This window comes from Mycetomoellerius zeteki, unplaced genomic scaffold, assembly GCF_001594055.1.
Source record: "Mycetomoellerius zeteki isolate Tzet28-1 unplaced genomic scaffold, Tzet1.0 scaffold106, whole genome shotgun sequence".
In the NCBI taxonomy this organism is placed as follows: Eukaryota; Metazoa; Arthropoda; class Insecta; order Hymenoptera; family Formicidae; genus Mycetomoellerius; species Mycetomoellerius zeteki.
The window spans coordinates 2,733,673-2,755,186 of record NW_017255975.1 but is presented as its reverse complement, the minus strand read 5'-3'; the positions used below and the strand labels follow the sequence as shown (position 1 = coordinate 2,755,186).

The following is a 21,514-nucleotide window of genomic DNA, read 5'->3' as shown; positions in this document are numbered from 1 at the left end:
CTAACCTTTTCTTTTTTTGAAGTCATGTATTAGATATCAAACCAAATATCCAGAGAAATATCCGGTATCCAGTCGGATAATTGTCCTATCAGATATCCAATTGAATATCGGATATCCGGACAGAATATGACACCGGATATTCAATATTCGGTAATTTTACGATCCGGTGCATCCCTGTAAAATAGTAAACCCACGGTATATTATTGTTCCACGTATATGGATGACATATTGTTGAGATTTAATGCTAGCAATTTCTTTAATTCTGCTGAAATTGTGGAAACTCACGGAAAATTATTGCATGTATCATTGGATATATACAGCATTGAGATAAACACACGAATCCATAAATTGTTCTCTATTTTTTGTATTAAAAACGATTTAATCCAAACAATTTGCTTAGAATATTTCCAAAAGAACAAACTGGCAGTTTACTTCACATATTTTTTTTTTTATGTTTTGAAACAAAATTTTCTGTGTCGGGATAATTTGCAAGTAATAAAATCCAAAATTATTCACTTTTTCTCCTCTAAGTATTAGAGGTTTTTATATATTTTTTTTCTTGATATACTTAATTATATAGTTCTTAACAATCTATTAATTACATTTAACATTTATAAAATCTTATAAACTTTGTCTTATTAGAAAGATATAGAAAATATTTCAATATTGTATCACAATGAATTAGCAAAACTAGAAATACTGACTTTAAGAAACATATAAATGTGTCTAATATTTTAATACATCATTGTAACAATTTTCTACGAAATTCTAACTTATCAAACATATCTTGTACAGTCACGAATATATATGATAATAGCCATTTGCTCTATTAATACATTTGACATATATAAACTATATTTATAATGCAGAAATTTTATTTATGTTAATAAACGAAATTATAAACTGTATCTTTCATATGTATATACATATATATCTTTATTATAATTATAGACGAGTTTAATTTTTTTCCAATTAATGTTGTAATAATTTCTTCTTTGGCATATATAAATTTGGTTTAAATTTTCTCAATTTGATTAAAAAAATTTTTATACTTTTAAATCATTGATACTTCAAACATATTATTCATATATTTTATAAATATTACACAGCCTTACAACCAGGGTCTCCAATTTTGGTACATACGGCCCAAGATATTCAAGTCTTTTGCTTGATCCAATAAACAATCCACCTAAAATATGATCGATCATTAATGGTGAGCCATAAAAAAAGATTCAGTAACAAATTTTTAGTAACAAAATTACCTGTTCTACAGTAGTCAAATGGTCCTTTTTTATATCTGCTCGCGCTTGTTTGATCTCATCATTTCCGGAGACAATGGCGTCATATTTCGCAAAGTGTCTATTGTCAATTGCTCTTAATGCTTTTGACGATTGCACTTCTTTCAATTGTTCTAATGTAATAATTGAAGGATGGATTCCATTTAACTTTTTCGCAACTATCTCAATATTTTTTTTGGACCATATTAAATCTGCAAATCATAAAATGTGTTATTTCTCTTATATAGGCAAGTTTGATGACAAAAATGATGGATTTCTTTTACAATACTGTATCTAATTCTTGTTATTTTTCACTTATTACACACATAATAGCTATTTAGTTCTTCGATTTTGTCATTCTGTGCGTGCGTGCGTGTACATATACTGTTACAATGTATCCTATAAATATCTATCTTTATATTTATGATTTTTAAAAAAATATATTGTTTCTAAATAGCTCCTATAATTTTTATGATATAGTTATTATTTTACTCTTGCCATCAAAAGTTGATCTTATTTATCGAATCAACCATTTTATAAAATTTACATAATATCCTCACATTGCAACTTGTGTATTCTTTTATATACCTGCGTCAATATTTTCATCGCTATTTTTCATTATCTCGTCATCATTAATGTTCCACTGGACGGGCTTGTGAACGAAGATGTCCGTGCAAGCGAGGATCGGACCCTGGTCATCGCGCAAGGCCTGCATTGTATGATTCATGATCGTCGCTAGGAGGTCCCGCTCTGTGAAGGGTCGTAGTAGCTCGAGGATTTGTGGTGTCAGACGGAATGGTACGAGTTCCGGTACCGACGCACGTATACCACTGCCGAAAGCATAACCAAAATCGATGCCTAAACAACGTCCGGTCGCGACGTGCACCAGAGTGTTCTGTAGATGGCGATCACCGATTCCTGCGAGCCAATGCGCTACACACATGGTCGCGTAACTGATGATGAAGTTGCGTCGCAGCGTAACGAAGCACTCCGGGGACTGACTGATCGCATCAAACGCCTCACGTAGAGCTGTTTGCTTCGTCTCTCTAATCAGGTAATTCATCTTCTTCGTGACCGTTTGCTGGTTGTACTTAGATACAGCTTCTATATAACAATCGGGGATCAGTCGTTTTTCGGGCGCCGCTTTCTGTATCCATTCCGCGTATTCCTTAACAATCTTCTTGCAGCGATCTGTCTCATTATCTGACAGGGTTAAGCATATTAGTTCATCCAAAGATCTTGTGTTTTCAATCCATTGTATGAGACCGAACGAGCTCGATAGTGGAATCACCTGCAAAAGGAAAGTTCATGCGTTACAATAGCAAAGACATGTAAACAGTATTTAAGTTGGAAGATAAACATGTTGTATTACCTCGTACGTGTCGATGGCCAAGCGCCTCTGTCTGCAGCCGGGATCGTTGTGCAACGTTCTGTTCATAGTGGAATATAATTGCTGTAGGCCCCGGTCTATCGTTAGATCTTCACCAAATTTCACCAGAAACTTGTACTCCTTGCCATTGTTGCCTATCATGCTGATGCGAATCGGCTTGCGCAGCGATTGCATGACCTCCACCTGCGGTTCGAACCGCGCGATCCTTACGTGGTAACGCGGTATGGGTTCCCTGTCACCAGTGTATTGTCCGGGTATCTCGATACCGCCATCGACGTATTCGTATAAGAACGGGCTGTAATTATTCAGCTCACTTGTGCTCCCTTTCCTATTGTTTCTATTGTTCTGCCTCTGAATGGACCTGATCAATGATTCCTTAAGTTTTGCCATTCCTTTTCGCACGGCTTCAAGATCATCGTTTGAATTCAAGGATTTTATGTCGCTCTCGTACTTTTTCATTTCTTCGCAATTTGTAAAAATAGCGCCTGGTCGCGGGTTCTTTCCTTCTATTATGCCTGTACTGGAATTTGGATAGACTTTTTGTAATAACGATTCGATTATTTCCGTCGTATTCCCTGGAGATAGATCTTTCATCGCCTTGTCGAGGAAATGTTTCAAATATAGTTTCGGTTGCACCACGTATTGCATCGCTCGCAAGAACCGCTCGTACTCTTCCGCTTTGTCGTGTAAGAGCGAACGTATTCGCTGAATGTTCACATTCTCAAGAATACTGGGGTTTCTCTCGACGGTAAGGTAATAATTATAGATAATTGCATCGGGATAAGTCTTGGCGAGCTTCTCGATGATCGGCATAATCGCGATTGAGATCGACGATGTTCCTAGATGGGAAAAAAGCAAGTCTTGCCAGCGCAGAAACAGCCATGGCCGCAATTCATTGCATTCTCGGACAAACCTTTCTCGCGTTTCGTCGTTCTGTAATCGTTCAGATCTCAGCAAACAGGGGAAATAATGTGTAGCTTCGAGACAATCATGATACATAGATTTCAAAGTGGACAATAGAAATTCTTGGAAGATCTCGTCGCTTTCTACATCAGTGCTCATTAGTCTGCCGTAACAGTGTTTAGCCAAGGCGCAATAGTGCTTGCCAATATTGGCAGTGGTCGTGTCCTCGCAGCAAGATTGTAGCTTCTTCAAACTGTAATCCAGCAAATGTTTTCGGATTTTATCCAGGTCACCTACTGGTATTCCTGGTACCGCTGATATTTCTTCCCTGTCTCCTACTTTTCCTATGTCCCGCAGGATCGTAGTCTTGCACTTCAATGCTATTGTAAACTCCTGGTCTTCCCTACTCAAGAATTCGATCTTCGAAGCCATTGTGCTGATATGTTCTCTGATGACATTGCTCATGTCAGCATCGAGCTTGCAGTTTTCGTTCAATAATCTATGCGAGTTTTTCCAAGAAGTAGTGTAATCGGACATTTTCTTGAAAATGTCGGTCTCAACATCGGCGAATAGAGACTTGAGTCTAGCTTTAAACCATACTAAGTCCCGGTAACTAACGTATTCCTCAGGAAATACTTCACTTATATAATTCAGATGTTTCTCGGCGATATATCGGTGTTTGTTATTCAACGCGGCGTTGATGATGTCTAATCGGAGCTGGTAGTTGATTTGATAACACCGCTTCGTCATTTCCAGTTTTCTACATTTGTTCTGGAACAATATCGAGGAATATGCTCGATTAGCAACTAATTTGTTCCACTGAATGAGATTGTCTCGAATTGTAGTCGTTTTCATCGACCATAAATTCAATAGCGCAATCGTTCTGTTCAAGTACTCTGCTCTGTTCGTGCATCGAAGAATCTTGAGCGAAGCGTCGAGATTGTTCATGATTTGCAGCTTGAATAATTTGCGTATTCGCAGCTCGGTACAGAGGGGATTGAGCCCAACCCATTGCTTTCCCGTCATATCCAAGAGATCATTTAATAGATCGGTCGCCTTTGTCACATCCTTGTTGAGCAAAAATATCACCAGATTTTCGCCTGTCAAGGGCATAAGATGCTGCAATTTTTCTCGATTATATATCCACGATCTTCCGATATCATATGTACATAGGCATCGCAAGCATACGGGATGATCCAGTCTTTCCATGCGTCGTTCCAGATATTACGTAGGTTCGTATTTCTCGCATGGCTCTTCACGAATTTATCGATCGCTGACCAGTCACAGAGATTGTTCACTGCCTCAAGTAACCCTTGCAGGCAGTGTTCCTTTATTGAAGGATCTGATGTTTCTTCATAAGCTTTTGTAAACGCATTCTTCGCTTGAATCCAATCTCCGTTCACCTCCGCGAGAGCCGCTTCCTAAACAAAAAATGATGAATAACGTAATCTTTATAATCTGAGTAACATGATTTTTATTGCCAATAATTCTATTTTATTAAACAAGTTCATGTTTCGGCAGAAATTATATATCTGACTTTTTTAAAAAGAAGGATAGGAAAATTTTTCTTTAAATGGAAAGAATGTATAAAAACCAATAAAGCCAATGATTTTTCTTACGAATAGAAGAAACTATTTCTCGTTATATCTAAATTAATTCGATAAAAACTGTTTATGTCGATCTAATGCTGTAAGAATTACCTGCACGTTCTGGCCGAAAAATTGTTGTCCTCGGAAGATACTTAGAACGACGTCAACATCATTCAGAGATTTATAGAGAGACGCTAATTGCACCCACTTATTGATCTCCTCGTAGCGAATTGCATCGTCATGAAGTCGCATTCTCTTGCTTGATGTGGGCGACGAGTCATCCTTCTGCGCATCAGGCAGTAAACTGTGTTCCAAGTAGCGTTCAAATGATTTGCCTTAGATGCCTTCATCACGTCTTGCGGATCGCAGTTGACGACTGTAGCAGCGTCTTGAGTCAATTTTAGTAACGTTTCTAAAATAACAGCGTTGAAAGAGCTGTCCTTTTTGCACGAATCATGTAGGATTTGCTTCAGATTGTCCACGATGATCTGACGGATATTTTCTTGATTAATCGTTTCCTTGGTCAGTGAACAGAACAGGGACACGATCACGTCTTTGCAAATCAGCCGGTCCAATTTGACCAACTGTTGAAGCGGTACGATAAAACTCTTGTGAGTTATCTCGATGTCGGGCAATTCTCCGATCCTATAGTTTCTGGATAAAAGTAAAAAAACATTAGTATATTAGAATTATTTGGAATTGATCTAAAAAAAGTGTCAAGTCAAATTGATCTTACCTGTACAATTTCACGCTGCTTCTTTGTCTGATGTTCTCCTGCTGTATTCTTTCTTCCCGTTGCAGATTTCTTTGTATTTGCGCGTTACGAAAGTTCGTGGTATTTGACGTATTCGCAAGAATCCTGGTGAATCTCTCGCGCCCTGCAGTCCGTAGCGATTGTCTCGACGAGGACGCGATTATCGTTCGATCAAATCCAGTGTCGTGCGATGAAATATCAAACGTTGTGGCTGCATCCGCGGCATCGTCGTCGTCATCAAGAGTCGGCTCGAACTGCAAATCCTGCGTTGCCCGTAAACCTTGCAAGAGACGTGGATAAGAGAATGTAGGAGTTATACATATCCCGCTTAAATCGTTATCGACACTCTGAGAGAAGATGCTGTAGCTTATTTGGGAGGCGAGTGAGTCGACGAACATTGGCGTTACGCAGCTCAGGTTTCGCCTTCGCCAGGAAACGGCTATCTTATATTCCTCGAAACGGCTGCTGTTAGGCAGAGGCTCGTCAAATATCTTCTTGGTGTAAAGTATCGATTTAGTGGCCTGCTGCAACATCAGCAACGCCACGAAGGGTGCGAATGCGTCCTCTTCTGTTATTAGTCGCGCCGAAGGCATGGTCAAAGGCGAGACTAATCGATCTTTCAAATTCTTTGTATCCAGTTTCATCTCCTTTGTCCAGAACTCCAGTATTCTGTCCTGCAGATCGGGAGACGGGTCCAACAGACCGGCCACTAGATTTCGCTTACTGACGGACAGTAGATCTTGCACGATTGCATTGTTATCCACTGTGGTGTCCGCCGAACATCTCTTGTGGATCTCCATGAGTATGTCGTAGACCAGTTCTCGGTGTTCCGTGATATTGTCCTTGATGTACGAGATCACTTGTTTGTAAGGCGGCAGATCTTGCATCGGCAAGATGTTCACCACGTCGCGGACGATTCGCAATGCTATCTTCTCGCAGGACGACATCCGAGTTTTTAAGATTTTCTGCAGGCCTATGTGGTACAGATTGGTCACGACGTCTTTTATGTCGAGCCTGGGTATCGCTAACGCAAATATTTCTAGACATTTCGTCGGGTATTTCGTCGTACTCATGGCTCTGATCGCGACTTTTAAATAGTCCTGGGCCACCTCAGGATAAGTTTGGCAGAGAACAGCGACGCGTTCCACTTGTTTGTCTATGTATTTCTGAAATACCCAAGAACCCAAGATGTTGAAAATTTGCTCCTTTACCACTCGTTTCTTGTTATCTCTTTCAATCTCGTCACGATAGTTGTTATCCAAAAAACATAGGTACAAGCCAAGACACTTGCAGCAATGCAGAGGCGTCTTGTCCGAATTGGGTGTATCCCAATTTTTCAACGGTTTCAATAGAAAATTGACAATATCATCTCTAATGACAATCTCCTCCGTCATATTGTTGTCGAGAAATACCAGGATAAGATACACCGCGGCCGGCGACGCGGATGTTATTTGTTGGTTTAGAAAATCGCTTGGTATTCGCAAACAGCTGCGCCACTTTTCCACCATGGTCCTTAACAGATTGAGATTATAGTTGTAGATACGGTCTTTATCGTTAGATTTCCTTTTGAATACTTTATCAATAAATCTCTCAAAAAGTCTTTGTGTCTCTGCTTTACCATCTTCGTCGTTTGGTATGGCTACATTGTGCCAATCCATCAGTATCTCCAAAATGTCCGTGATAATGTAATTCAAATTATTTCCTTGCAAATAATTAGCAATAGTCTTGATGATTCTTGTCAGCGCGAACTTGGCGTAGGGCTTAAACACCTCGTCTGCCGTGTTTGAAATGATTTTTAGCATGAACAGCTGAATATTAGCATGAAGATTATCGCGCTGCATGGCGTTGAGGAAACACGTAAGCCATTTGGGTTCTGTATTAGTCGATACGAATACCTTTCTGATGTGTCGCAATATAACGCAAATATACGGCATGCATTCGTGCTTGTCAAAATCGTTGCTTGTTAAAGTGATGCTCGTTGCATTATGTGTGCGAAGTGGATCGGAATCGGCAGAATTCATTGTCGAAGCGGAACGATGAAAATCGGCCGGCAACACGACACATTTGTTAAGATCGTAGGCATTAATGTCTTCGCTTAATGTACAAGCCGATAGATCGTAACTGTGAACATAGGTATATCTATGAGTTTGTCGTTCCTCACTCTCGACTTCCGCGGATCTGATATTGACGGTGATCTCGTGGGTCTTTGGATACTCCTTGAAAATCTGATCAAGTTCGTACTGCGTTCTACAGTCTATAATATCCTCCCAAACGTAAGGTTCACTGAACACTATACGGTAGCAGTACTCATCCTCCTTCAAGCTTATGATCGCCAACAAGCAATTATACAAAGAACACTGCAACTGACGTACGAGTTTTTGACATACTGACCACCTGAATTTCCGTATCTTCATTTGCATCTTTTTGGTAATCTGACCCAGTTGTTGATAATCATTCCTTTTGACCAGGATACTTGTATTAGATCCTGGATTCTGTATGGTCGTTTGGTTCGCCTGTATTTTGTTCTTGTCCACTCTGGCAAACATAATCGTCAGTAATTGGGAATATCCAATCATCGTCACGATTTTTTGCTTGATTGCATCATCGTTAGAGATATTTAAAAAATCAATGTAATAATCGTACAGAACTTTGTAATTATAGTCAAAAAAGCTCTCGATCGCGGCTGAGTCGCAAAATTTGAATGCTGGCAAGAGAAATCCGTGCAGAATGTCAAGTCTTTCCGTTTCGGTAATGTTCATTTCCATGAACGCAGAGTAGGTCTTTTGCAGCGAATCTAAAACGTGTTCAAGGGACGCTCCGTAGTAATATCCACGCAGATGCTCCTCCAGTTTTTCGTCGAAGAGACGATTTCCGGTACCGGCGGCAAAGTCTATCACGTACTTGAGCATCGTCTTCGATCTGGTTGTCGACAACAATACTAGCAGCGTCTCGAAACAATCGATCACCTTCATGGCGTTCACGCTCATCTCAGATAGATTCGAGCAGAGGAATCGACTGTTGTTTCTTAGAGTCCGACTTATCTGCAAGTCGTTGCGATCCGCCACATCGTCTGTGAGGCAGACGAAAAAGCTTTTAAGAATCTTTGTCTTATACTCGAGATTGTTATTATTCGTTAATTCATCCAGAATCCACTGGTAGAATTCATGATTATGCAAGACCTCCGTGGGCTTTGACTTCAGATGCACTGCGATACTGTAGATATTAATCAGTCTCTCTTTGCGACTGTCCACATTAAAGACGATGCTCTTGAGATAAGTGAATCGCTGCAGAATCGAGTCGACCACGGTGTCCATGTGAGCTTGCCGTTCGCGTCTGTGTTGTTTCAGGAACAGTAACATGTCCTCAATCCATTTCAGCAGAAAGGACGGATTGTCACACGACTTTTCGAAGACGTACATGATCGCGCTCACGTGCGTTAACATGTATTTGAAGATCACATTCCTGAATGTATTCAGAAAATGTTCGCCGTGTGTGATTATCGTGCAGTCCACACTGGTTACTACAGTACTGTTGGACATTAATTGCATCAGTATATCGATTATCGATCGAACATCATCGGGTATTATCATCGGCGTTTCGATTGTCGCCGAGAGTAGCGAAAACTGAAATTCCATCAGAGCTCGCAAGTACTCAATCATTTGCATACTCAAGTCCTTGCAGGCCCATTCCCCGATACATTCGCTCACCAAAAATTTAAAGATCTGCTCGATCGTGTAATCAGCGTTCGTGAAAGCACTCGTTTCTAACATCGTTAGGTTTAACATATCACACCGCTTTAATAGAATCAAACCGTTAACGTGTTGGATCAGATCGTCGCAGGAGTCGTTTCTTATATCTTGTAGATCAAGAAACTTCGTGACGATTTCTCGAATAAAATTTGAAAGACACTTGTTAAAGAAATCCGGCAGAGCATAATTGTACCTCAATCTCATGGAATTTAACAGAGTTTCCAAGACATGTGGCAGTTTATCTGTCATCTTGATATTCTTCACATCGAAACCGAGCGTTCGTGGATGCATTATACATCTAATCGTTAAAGCGGACAACGATTCGTCCCATAATGATTCCGGAACATTGATCTGGAAAACGAATAATTGGTAAAGCTTTATTGCAAAATTATTTATCAACCAATACATAAATAGGCATTAATTCAAATAAATCCCAATCGTTAAAATATAATCACTTTCTAATTAATGACTGATCACTTATTCGTGATCAATCGCATTTTGCCTTAATTATTTTTATTATTAATTTGATTATTCAATAAATCTCAATTAAATATAGCAATATAAGCTAAAATTAAAAATAAATCAAAATAACTCACGTTAACGTTCAATAACACTTGTATGAAATTTAACGTAGTCATCAAAACTTTGCACTGTAGCGCCTGCAGCTGTTCGAGTTCTTTAGATTTCATTGTGATCGCAACTGTTCCCATCGAGGACTCTTTGATTATTCGCCAGAATTGATAAGCAAAACTACGAATGTTGAGGAAAATTTTCTACCGGCAGCAATTCCTTGTTTATCAACCACATGTAATAATCCAGAGCTTTCAATAGCGGTGTCATGTTACTGGCCACGGAAATATCCTTCACACTCGATTCTAAGCCTTTCAAGATGATATTATTCAGACGCTTTATTCCGTAAGTATGAACAAAGTTCTGCGTCGTTTCCTGCGCGGAACTGTCGATATGCTGCGACACGTTAACGTACAGCTCCATGCATTGTACACGGCAATTCTCGTCGAGATTTCCGCACTGTGACAGCAACCAGTACAGAGCGTAGGTCAGAGTCGCGTTGTCGAACTCGTGTGGTTTTCGACGTTGGGAATTGGACATTTTTAGACTTTCCGCTTTGACTTTCATCACTCTCTCGATATGGGCCAGTGCATTCGTGATTGACGGATCGTCGCATCCTTCTAAACTGCGGACAAAACAATAGAATATCTCCAGCCAATGAATTGACACTATGTTGTCTTCCTCACGTAGAATCACATAGAGATGATTGAAGGCTACGGCTGCGGCTATGCGTTTACGCGTCAAGGGATGCAACGCGAGATTATTGATCTTTTTGATGATCGTACGCACATGATGTTCCATCCTGTTTGTCGTGCTCTGCCTGATGGACAAATTGATTTATAAATCGCTGAGATTGAGACATTTACCTTAAAAAAAAATTATAAAAATCTAATTCGCAATGAGATACCTGATTGACCAGCGCATGAATTCTGCAAGACACATGCCGGAGAACTCACGCAAAGCGGGATTCGAGTCGTTGGTCAAACTGTCGAACAGTGAATCGATCACCAAGGACATCGACTCGAGACTGGAGCTCCAGAAGCGCATCAGCTGCAACGCCAGTGGATGGAAGAGGCCGCATACGACCTCGTCTGAGTCGCAGCCGAGGGCGAGCACGGCCTGACATAAAGTGCTATAGAGAGTGGGGAAGCGAGTCTCTGAATCGGGGTACTTTAAGAGTGAGCCGATAATGATAGCTATCATCGAATGTAGAACCTCGCAGGCCGCAATCTTCGTGCGCCGATCGCTAGAGTCGCGCGCTAACGCAATTATCCGTGGTAGCATCCGGTCGAAATGGATAACTAGTTCTGCATCTCCCAGGAACATGCTGTACTTACAAACCTTGGACAGTTCCTTGTAGTCCCAGGATGCCCCAGTATTACGGGAAGCGTGTTCGTGTACAAAACTTGTTAATATATCGTGATCGAGCGATCCGAGAAACAGCAAAACTCGCCGCTGGTAGTTTCGCAGTGTGTGATCTGTGTTGATCACTTCAACACGTTTCACGCGTTTTCTCGCTGCCATCAAGTCTTGCGAGACCTCAACAGAGCTCTCCGTGCTGCGCAAGTAAGGCTCCAGATATACGATGATCTCACGTAACAGTTTGTTTATTTGTTTATCTCGTTTCTGTTCCTGTGCCTTTGTCGTCCATATCTCGAGGGCAATGAGCGCGGTATACGCGAGTTCCAGGTTGCTCAAACCGACAGTGAAAGCGATCTTAAACGCCGGCAGTGTGCGCGACAGCATATCTTTGACATATGCGAAGGGTGCGTCCAGGATAAAGTAGAGGCACGCGATCAGTAGTTCATTGGAGAACGCAGGGATCAGATCGAGAGTGTGCCATAAGTAATTAGATAGAAGCTCCTCTACCCGTCGCGACTCTGCGCTTTTCTCCTCTTCGTCCTCTAATGTATGAGTAAAGACTTTCATACCGGTCCGAATCAGTTTGTAGAAGCCAGATATCAGCGGATACTTGTATGACAATCGAATGACTTCGTAGAGAAATCTGTGTACGGTGTTGGCGAACAACTGCGACTCTGACGCATCGATCACGTCGACATAGAGGTCCACGATATTCACGAACACGCGGAAGTCCGCTTGATTCACGGCGCTTTGAGTCAGAGCCACGTCGGACAACACGGTATCCTCATTCCTTCGTTTCACGTTTATGTTCAGCCGATTAATCAACGTAATGCATACATCTATTATGGTGTTGGCTACATGTTGCGATAACTGTTCTTGTCCACGATATCTCTCGGCGTTCAACAGCTCCGTCCACAGTGGCAGGTAGTTCTTGTAGTATATTGGCGACTGTTTCAGATTGTTCAATTCCCGTTGTAACTCTGCGTCAAGCGCCAAAGTGTGCGAGCAACTCCACGCAATACCGTCATAAACTGATCACAAAAACAAGATTTTAATACAGTGGCAATTTTCGGAAAAAAGTATGGAGACTTTGTTATCATACAATTACTCTTTGGGTAATTCTGAATAAAAATATTATGTCGAATAAGAGAAAAAAAAAAAAAATATATATATATATTCTTTGAAAATTATTTAAATATAAAATTATTCTCCAAAGATCATTTGATTTATTTACCTATACTGTCTAGATATCGCTGCAGTAGATCTTTATCAACGATCACAAGATTGCTGATAGTTTTAGTTAATGTTGAAATGGCGAGCGCGTTGTTAGATATTGCTAAATCGGGGAATCTCTTGATCACATAGATACTAAGCTTTATGAGGATGTTAATATTTTCAATTGTAACATCAGTCATGTGACGTAATATTTCTGAAAGCGCTTCTTGATAACAACAGATGCTCTCTATGTGCGTCGAATGGCTATGCTCGCTTGAAAAAGAACAAACAAAAAAATTATCTGTTACTCTCTTATTAATATAAAAAAAATTCCAATATAAATTATTTAAAATTATCCTTATAAAATATCTTACCTGGAACAAAGAGGAAGCGCGTAACTGGTTGTAATGGAATACATATGTCTTACTTTGAATTGAGTCATGTGCACTTTGCATGGCGCAGCCATTTGACTGAAGCCATAAACGAGTAATCGCAATGAGATTAAATCTAAGTTAGTTTTTTCGAATTCTTTGTAGAAATAGTACATAAATTTCTAAAAAAAACAAAAAAACATCATAAATTATAAAGGAATTAACCGAAGAATATTATTTTATTATCTATTATGTTCTTTAAGATTCAGTTCACAAGAATTTCTTTTTAGTCACAAATAACAAATTAAAATGTTTTGTTTATTTAATATAATGTCTTACCACCAATATTTCGCTCTCGTCACTATTTTGATTTGTAAGAATCTGTCCGATAATTTTGTAAAATCTTTTCAATGTGCGTTGTCCGCAAATGCCATAAGTGGTTGTTTTGAGCGATAAGCGTTGAAGGATATCATGCCAATACATGCAATCAGGATACAGCAGGTCTTGAAACAAATTCATATGACGGCATAGAAAATTGATTGTCGATTTCATAACTGTTCTAACTTTCTCTTGATCAGCTCCTTGTTGTTTATTTGATTGGCTGAAATCCTTAATCCATTTATACGAATCAGAGAGTTGTTTATCCTTTAACACATTCAGTGGTTCCATACCATCCAATATGTCCGAGAGAGCATCAAAATACATACAGAAGTCATTGCGTACGATGATACCAGAATCATACTGCACATAAAATTATTAAAATATCATGTAAATTATTAGTTCTTCAACATTAATAAATTCTTTCACAATTTATAAATCATTACTGTTGACTTTACCTCCTTACGTGCATCATGATATAGTTGTTCGAAAATAACATCTAAATCTTTCTGCAACGAGCGAACACTTTCAACATGCTTAATTATTTTACCCAATACACAGAATATAAATTTTTTTTCTACAACAAAAATTGGTATATTACATTCTATAAATAATTTAAATCAAATAATGTGTTCTCACCTTTCACGTTATATTTATGGAATGTCCAACAAAAGTTATGAACTATTTCATCAAATTTTAAGTCATGATCCTTGAATAATTCTATCAATTTCATAAAAGTATTATGAGCAGCTTTTTCGATATAACAATGCTTTACATTTAATCCTAACTGACACACATCCTGCAACATATAACACACAGAAATATTATTATAATTAAATAAGATATTAATATGTATATAAAAAATATGATATCAAATCTCCTTAGTTTTGTACTCTATTACAAAGTACTATTTATTATTAACAGATATGACATTATATTAAACTTTCTAATCATTAGGTACTATTAATTACTGATCATTATTTTCAACCACTATTAATACCTGTTAAACAAATAATATTAAATGTATGATCTTACCTTAATATTATGAATATACTGTACAAAACATGGGGTAGTATAAAAATTGTTAATGAAAAATGTAAGAAAATTAAATGCTTCTATTAGTGCATCATCAACAGATTTGTTTTTGCACATTTGATTTTGCGTTCGATGTGCAAGTTCATAATTGAGGAAATACAGCAAGCCATTATTTCTGTCAAATATGCTGCATACAATTGATTCTAAAAAAAACAACATATTAAACAGATAAATTATTGCTAATTAATTAAAATAGATAAATAAATAAATATATATTATATATATAACTTTTAATTATGTTCATAATTTTTTAAATATATAGAGAAAAATTATAAAATTATAATACAGCCACATAGAAAGAAAACGAGATTTGGTAAAATGAACTATATTTTAATGTGGAACGTAATATCAATCTTAAAGTTGTAGAAATTTTCAAAGATTTAGAAATTTAAACAAATCATTCCTTTAATTATTAAGACTTTTACAAATTTTGAGCGTAAATTTGTAAAAAAAATAGTTATTAATATTCAAATATAACACAAAGAATAAGAATCGTTTAGTTTTTCATAAAACAATAAAATATTGTTATAAAATAACATATGTATTTTTACATTTACATAATTAATATTTACCACGATGTTCGAGCGAAACAATTGCGAGGGATGTATAACCATTTTTTTTTAAAATATCCAACAAATCACTGAAATTTCTAGTAGATACAGCCTGTTGGAATGTCTGCACAAAGGTCTGGTAGGAATCCATTATCGTAATCTCTTCTTCTTTTACTTGCTACGCATCTATTATGACTATTGTTATCACCAGCATGATTCGTGCTAGAAATAATGGCTGCGTTCAGCAGAACGTTTGTTTTGCAACTGTTGCAAGTTTCCTTCGCGCTAATTGGATCATATTTTTAGATCTAGAAGAATGGTCCTATCTCAGCAGACAATCATAAAACGGTTGCAAAACTGTTGAGTCTGCTGAACGCAGCCATTGCAGACTTGATAGAATAGACTAGAGACCTCTTTCGGAGAGTTATTAGAAGTCGTTCTCGATCATAGTTTTTGCTCGATAGAATAGAACATTAATATCTCATGCATATATCGGCTGCATTCGGAAACGTCGCTCGGATGCCTTTATCACTTATCAGTTCTGAAGAATCACTCGACTGCGGCGGACGCGTTTCGGATCGGGTGCTAACAATCAAATATTTTTGAAAATGTTGCCGACTTTGACTATGCAATTACTTCCTTCTGATGCGTGTCCGCGAATTGGCTCGTCTCGTGCGTTCGTCCTGACGCACGTTATTTCGACGTGACGACGCAGGCGCCTGGTGTCCGTTCGGGCAACGTCATTTTCGCGGGCATTGCGTCACTTTTTGCTACTGTAAAGCCCGAGACACAATGCGAGGGAGTAGCGATAGCGATAGGAATAACACGATTTCAACCTATCAGAAACTGCGTATTCCGATATATCCGATTTCTGATAGGTTGAAATCATGTTATTCCTATCGCTATTGTTATTCCCTCGTACTGTGTCTTGGGCTTAATCCATTATGGCTCCTACACACTGGACGCGGAAAAGCTTACCGCGCGGCAAAATGCGACGCGTAACCAATGAACATGTTAGGAGCTGTAAGCTTATTGGCTACCGCGTCACATTTTGCCGCGCGGCAAGCGTTTCCGCGTCCAGTGTGCAGGAGCCATTAGTCCGGATCTACAATAGGTGTTTTAAGCTTTAAGCCGTAAGAAATTGACCAATTACAATCGAATTCGAGGAGAATAATTGTCTATGATTCGTTCATTTCTTATGGCTTAAGACGTATATTCATCAGGCCTTCAAGATATGCGTTTATAATATATTATGTTTTACCAGTCATCTATGGATCATTAAAGCCCATGACATGCACCACGCGTGTATATGTATATGTATAACACATTAATTAATACTATGTCACAAAAATACACGTGTTTATATATATATATATATTATATATATATTTATATTAATATAAATATTAATAGTTATATTAAGTTATATTATATTATAACATAAATAATATATATTTATATTATATACGATATATTTAATAGAAATAAAATCTTTTTTTCTGTGTGTAAAAGTATATGATATATTTTTTAGGTTCAAAATATAAATAAATAATAATTACTTTTTTTTATTATAACAAACATTTAATCCTAGCTTTATATAATATATACAAGCCTTATTTCACATTTGTACAATGTATGTTTCTATAATTAATATAATTCAATTGATTAATCAATTTCGTGTTATTTATAATACATTTTGATACAAAACTATAAAATGTATAACTCAAAAGTATAACTAAATTAATGATTTGTTGAATCAGCAAAATTCTTATTTATATGTTTGCGTCGTTGTACGAATTAACAATGAGATGCAATAAAATAACGATAAAAATATGCTTCATAAGATATATTATATCATAAATTATTTAACTTAATGCACGATTTGTTGTGGAACATGCTAGATTGAATTTAAAATTTGGTTTAATAATAGTGTAAAACGGGTAAGTTGATATTATTATATTTACTAATTTATATACCCAGTAAATGAGAATGGATTGATATTTTCAAAAATATGGATTCAGGAATGATAAAATGAATGTTTTTCAATCTTGAATGCATTTTTATTCATTTATAGGAATTGCATGGAGCATATCTCTATGCCTTTCAACCTAAAAATAATATTAGCTTTTTCTGTGCATTGTGAATACCGTTCAATTCAAAATTTTGGGCAGGAAATGCAGTTTTTCAACCCAATTGCATCCAATTGAATCCATTTGAATATAAAAAAAAAAGTTTTCGCTATTTAAAATACGGATTAGACAAAATTTCAATCCATTTTAATCCATTCTTGTTTAGTGGGATAGTATTTCTATATCTATATAAATAAAAATAGAATATATTTAAATTGTACATATCTCATAGAGTCATATTTTTAAATCGTTACTAGTTAAGTAATTTAAAATTAAATAAGATTTTTCCTTAGAACACTGCAGGTTGTTCTTATCAATTAATGATTCATTTAGTGAATTCGTCAAACAAAAACTTGTACTTCATAAATAATCTACAAAGTTATCTGTACAGACAATTTCTTACATTCATTTTAATCAATCACCTAAAATATTTTAATGTTAGATCAATAAAATATTTATATTGATTAATATATATAATATTAATAAAAATACACATTTTATATTAATAATATAAAATTAATACAAATGTAATATAATAAATATAAATAAAAAGATGTAATATTAAAAATAATATATTACCTGTGTATGTACATGTGTGGACAAAATTGTTATATACTGTGACGGTCACTCAAACATTTACATTCAATTTTCGGTCTGGCGGTTCGAAATTCTGGCGGAGGTACCTTTAGATATCCATAAACTACCTCTGAATTAATCTAATTAATAGACATTAGACATCATTTAATTCAACTAAAAACAGTTGAGCTAACAATTTAATTAGGAACTACGAAAATAAGAAAATTCATCGAAATTTTATAAGATAAATAAAATATACATTTATATATTTGCCTTTGATATCTATATATTTAATTTGTTTATATCGTAAAATGTAGTCAATAGTTGCATTCCATTTTCACACAAGTGATATTAAAATCGAGTCTAAAATTATGTGAATATTTTATACTCAGATGTAATGATGTGTTTACTTTGGTGACAATGTTATGACACACAACACATCAGGTATATAATCTCACTTTTAATATGAGTTAACAAGATTCAGGGCTGATTGTTCCAACTTCTTGGTAAAGTTTACCTGTTAGGTAAATAGCAAGATTATCCAATCAAAGTGCGCGGATTGTCAGATTTACCTAACAGGTAAACTTTACCAAAAGATGGAACAATCGGCCCTCAGTGAAGTACACGGTCTCGAATTTGTAGGTAAAAACTTAGTTGAATCTCACTTGAATGAAAAGAAACTTCATTCAACTGAATTATGACGACATATAGGAATTATCTGAATTTTGGTGTAAATGAAGAGCAACTTATCATACAAGAATCTGAGCTGTGTGCATGAATGAGGAATTATTGTTTAAAATATATATATACGTATACGAACTAATTTAAAATATCTCACAATATTATTATATTATAAATTCCTCCTATTATTATTGAGTATCGACTGATATCTTTTAGGCATTTTCTTGTTACTTTTGAATTGGCTACTCGAATTATCTTTAACAATTAAATGCTTTTTTCTTCATGATTTTTTAGATTCGGTCTTGAGATCAAACCATGTATCAAATAAACGTATAATGAAACATTTGGAGTGTATTTTAATTTCTTGTCTTTTTTTAGAATAATTGTTTGCTGCTAGAAACGGTCTAATATACTATTGTATCAATTGTGCATTTACATACTTGTAACTTATGCTTATATATAACATGTTTCAGATCAGTCGTGTTTCCTTCATATTGCTAGTGTTTTTTGCGTTAAACCTACATATACTTACAACCTTTTTTTTTATCTAACTGTATATGTTTACTCACCATAAATCTTCGTAATTCTAATTCGCTTCCTGATGATGATGTATAATCACTTGTTTGTGTAATCACTGATCTGTACTCAGGATACGTAGGTTGGATTCTTTGTAATTCCAATTCACTTTCTGATGATAACAATGTATTATCACTTGTTTGTGTAATTGTTGATCTGAATTCAGGATACGTGGGTTGGATAGATGTGCGAGATGGAGATACTTTTGAATTTTGGCTAGAAAAATGGATGAAGAAAGGGTTAGGTTCTGAATTCCTGTTAGATGAGATTTTCTTACAAGTTAAAAATGAATACATGAAAGAAGTGATTTCATAAAAGGCACAGATCTGAATTAAACAACAATTCAACGACCTAAAAATAGAATATTAGATATAGAATTAAATTTAGTTAAACGTAGAATGATGGCGGATATAAACTATGTAATAATAATATTACGAATATATATATATTGATAAAGATATTTATATTTCAATTACAAATTCATTTATAATTGTGTGCAAATTTTCTAATAGCGAGAGTGATAAAAAATGAACCAAAATTTATGTATAATTATCACAGTACTAACAGTTGTCTTACCTTTTTAGTATAAAAATGCAATATAACATGATTGATAGAATCACTGCTGTCACTCCCAGTATCACTATTAATTCGAACGTTAGACCTACTTGATTCTCTGCATCAGCTATAGGACTGTCAAACTTGTATTTTGTGTGATATTCCGTACTTGTATTTTCTGTTAAATAAATGTATACATCATTTTTATTGCAGCATCTTGAAAAATAACTACAATTAATAATTGCTTATCTATTGCTAATACATTAATTCTGATAATAGGAGAAGTCCATTATTAGCAAAATTTATGTGAAGAATAAATGTTTTATTCAATTAATTATAAACTTCTTAAAAGTGAATCTATCGTATGTTCACTATCAATGAATTAAATTTGTTAATTATTCAATAAAATTAAATGTAAAAAAATTGTATTATATAATATATACTTATAATTTGGTTGCTTTGTAGATAAATTAGAATAATTATACATAGAAGAATTACATTCTCTTTCTATCTTTGTTTATTTTGTATTATATGGTTTTTAGTTTTAGTAGCATTTTATAATAATTATTGTTATTAAATAACAAAATTATTATAAAATGTTAAACTCATATATTAAAAATAAAAATAAACTATAATATCAAAATTTTAAAATAATTTTGGTATAAGAATTTTTTGGTATAAGATACATGCTTATGTATAAATCACATTAAAATTCCAAAAACTATATGGTAAAATTATTAACACACTAAAAATATATTTTTACGTAAAAATGAAAATAAGAGGTACAACCTTCAATGGTCTTGATCTTGACAAATGTTATCCAGGACATGATCCTGAACAACATTCAAGAAGTTTTAGCCGTCGGTCGGACAACTTGAGTAATGCTAATGTCGGCTGTACTGTAACTTTCGAGCCTTATAACTCGAAAAATACTTAATGAAAAAATATTTTATTATAGTGTTTTGAAAAGCTTTCGAGATAAGCTACAAGAAAATGTAATGAAAAATAGAGGGTTCCATTTTAAAAAATCAACGTGATTTTGATCTGGCCTTGACGATGTCATCCAAGGTCAAATCAATGGTACCTTTTTATGTCCCCCTCCGAACCATACAACTTTTGTTTGAAATATTTTTCCGTATCTACCATAGTTTTCGAGAAATCTTAATGTATTATTTAAAATGGGACATCCTGTATATCTCATCATACAATATTATACATATCCATATTATAATATACTTTTCTCGCGTATACGTATATCACTTTACAGTTTTATTTAACAATAAAAAACGTGTTCATTTATAAATATATTAAGAGATTAAGCAATAAATAAATTGAGTAATTATTTAAGATGTAACTCGTTATCTTACCAGAGTTTAAATTTTCAAATATAATATTCCGTATCTGTCGTTTAATGTTCATCGTGAAAGTATTGTGTTTAGTTCTCTTCTCCAAAAAATTTAGCTAGACAAGATTACTCTTTTTTAAGATCCAATTTGTCATCAAAATTTGTTATCGATTTATCATCGAAATAGTAATTAAAACGTCATCAAAACATCAATCGTCTAAAATTAACGACGTAGTAATTTAAAATCATATAGATTGTAACAATGTTTGTCTATCAAGATAATATCGACTATATCTGACGAATTCGTCACGTCCAACTAAATAGTTGGAAAGACACATAAGGTCAGATCAAGGGCCTAACTCTTAACGACTGTAACGATATTCCATTGCGCAGGTTTTGTACATGATAAAAGTACTACATAAAGATAATGTAATGATATCGTTACAGT

At 35.6% G+C, this 21,514-nt stretch overlaps 1 protein-coding gene across 1 annotated transcript; it reads right to left on the bottom strand.

The window, feature by feature from the left end:
* Nucleotides 1–1,081: 1,081 nt before the first annotated feature.
* On the bottom strand, nucleotides 1,082–14,059 carry LOC108723855 (DNA-dependent protein kinase catalytic subunit). Its single transcript, XM_018449880.1, is given in 15 exon segments — nucleotides 1,082–1,189; nucleotides 1,263–1,489; nucleotides 1,866–2,568; nucleotides 2,650–4,721; nucleotides 4,724–4,991; nucleotides 5,271–5,476; nucleotides 5,479–5,813; nucleotides 5,896–10,013; nucleotides 10,259–10,433; nucleotides 10,435–11,052; nucleotides 11,140–12,625; nucleotides 12,829–13,082; nucleotides 13,184–13,362; nucleotides 13,520–13,921; nucleotides 14,017–14,059. Coding segments are annotated over 14 exon segments (11,085 nt in total). The 5' UTR covers nucleotides 13,886–13,921; nucleotides 14,017–14,059; the 3' UTR covers nucleotides 1,082–1,111.
* Between the last annotated feature and the right edge of the window lie 7,455 nt (nucleotides 14,060–21,514).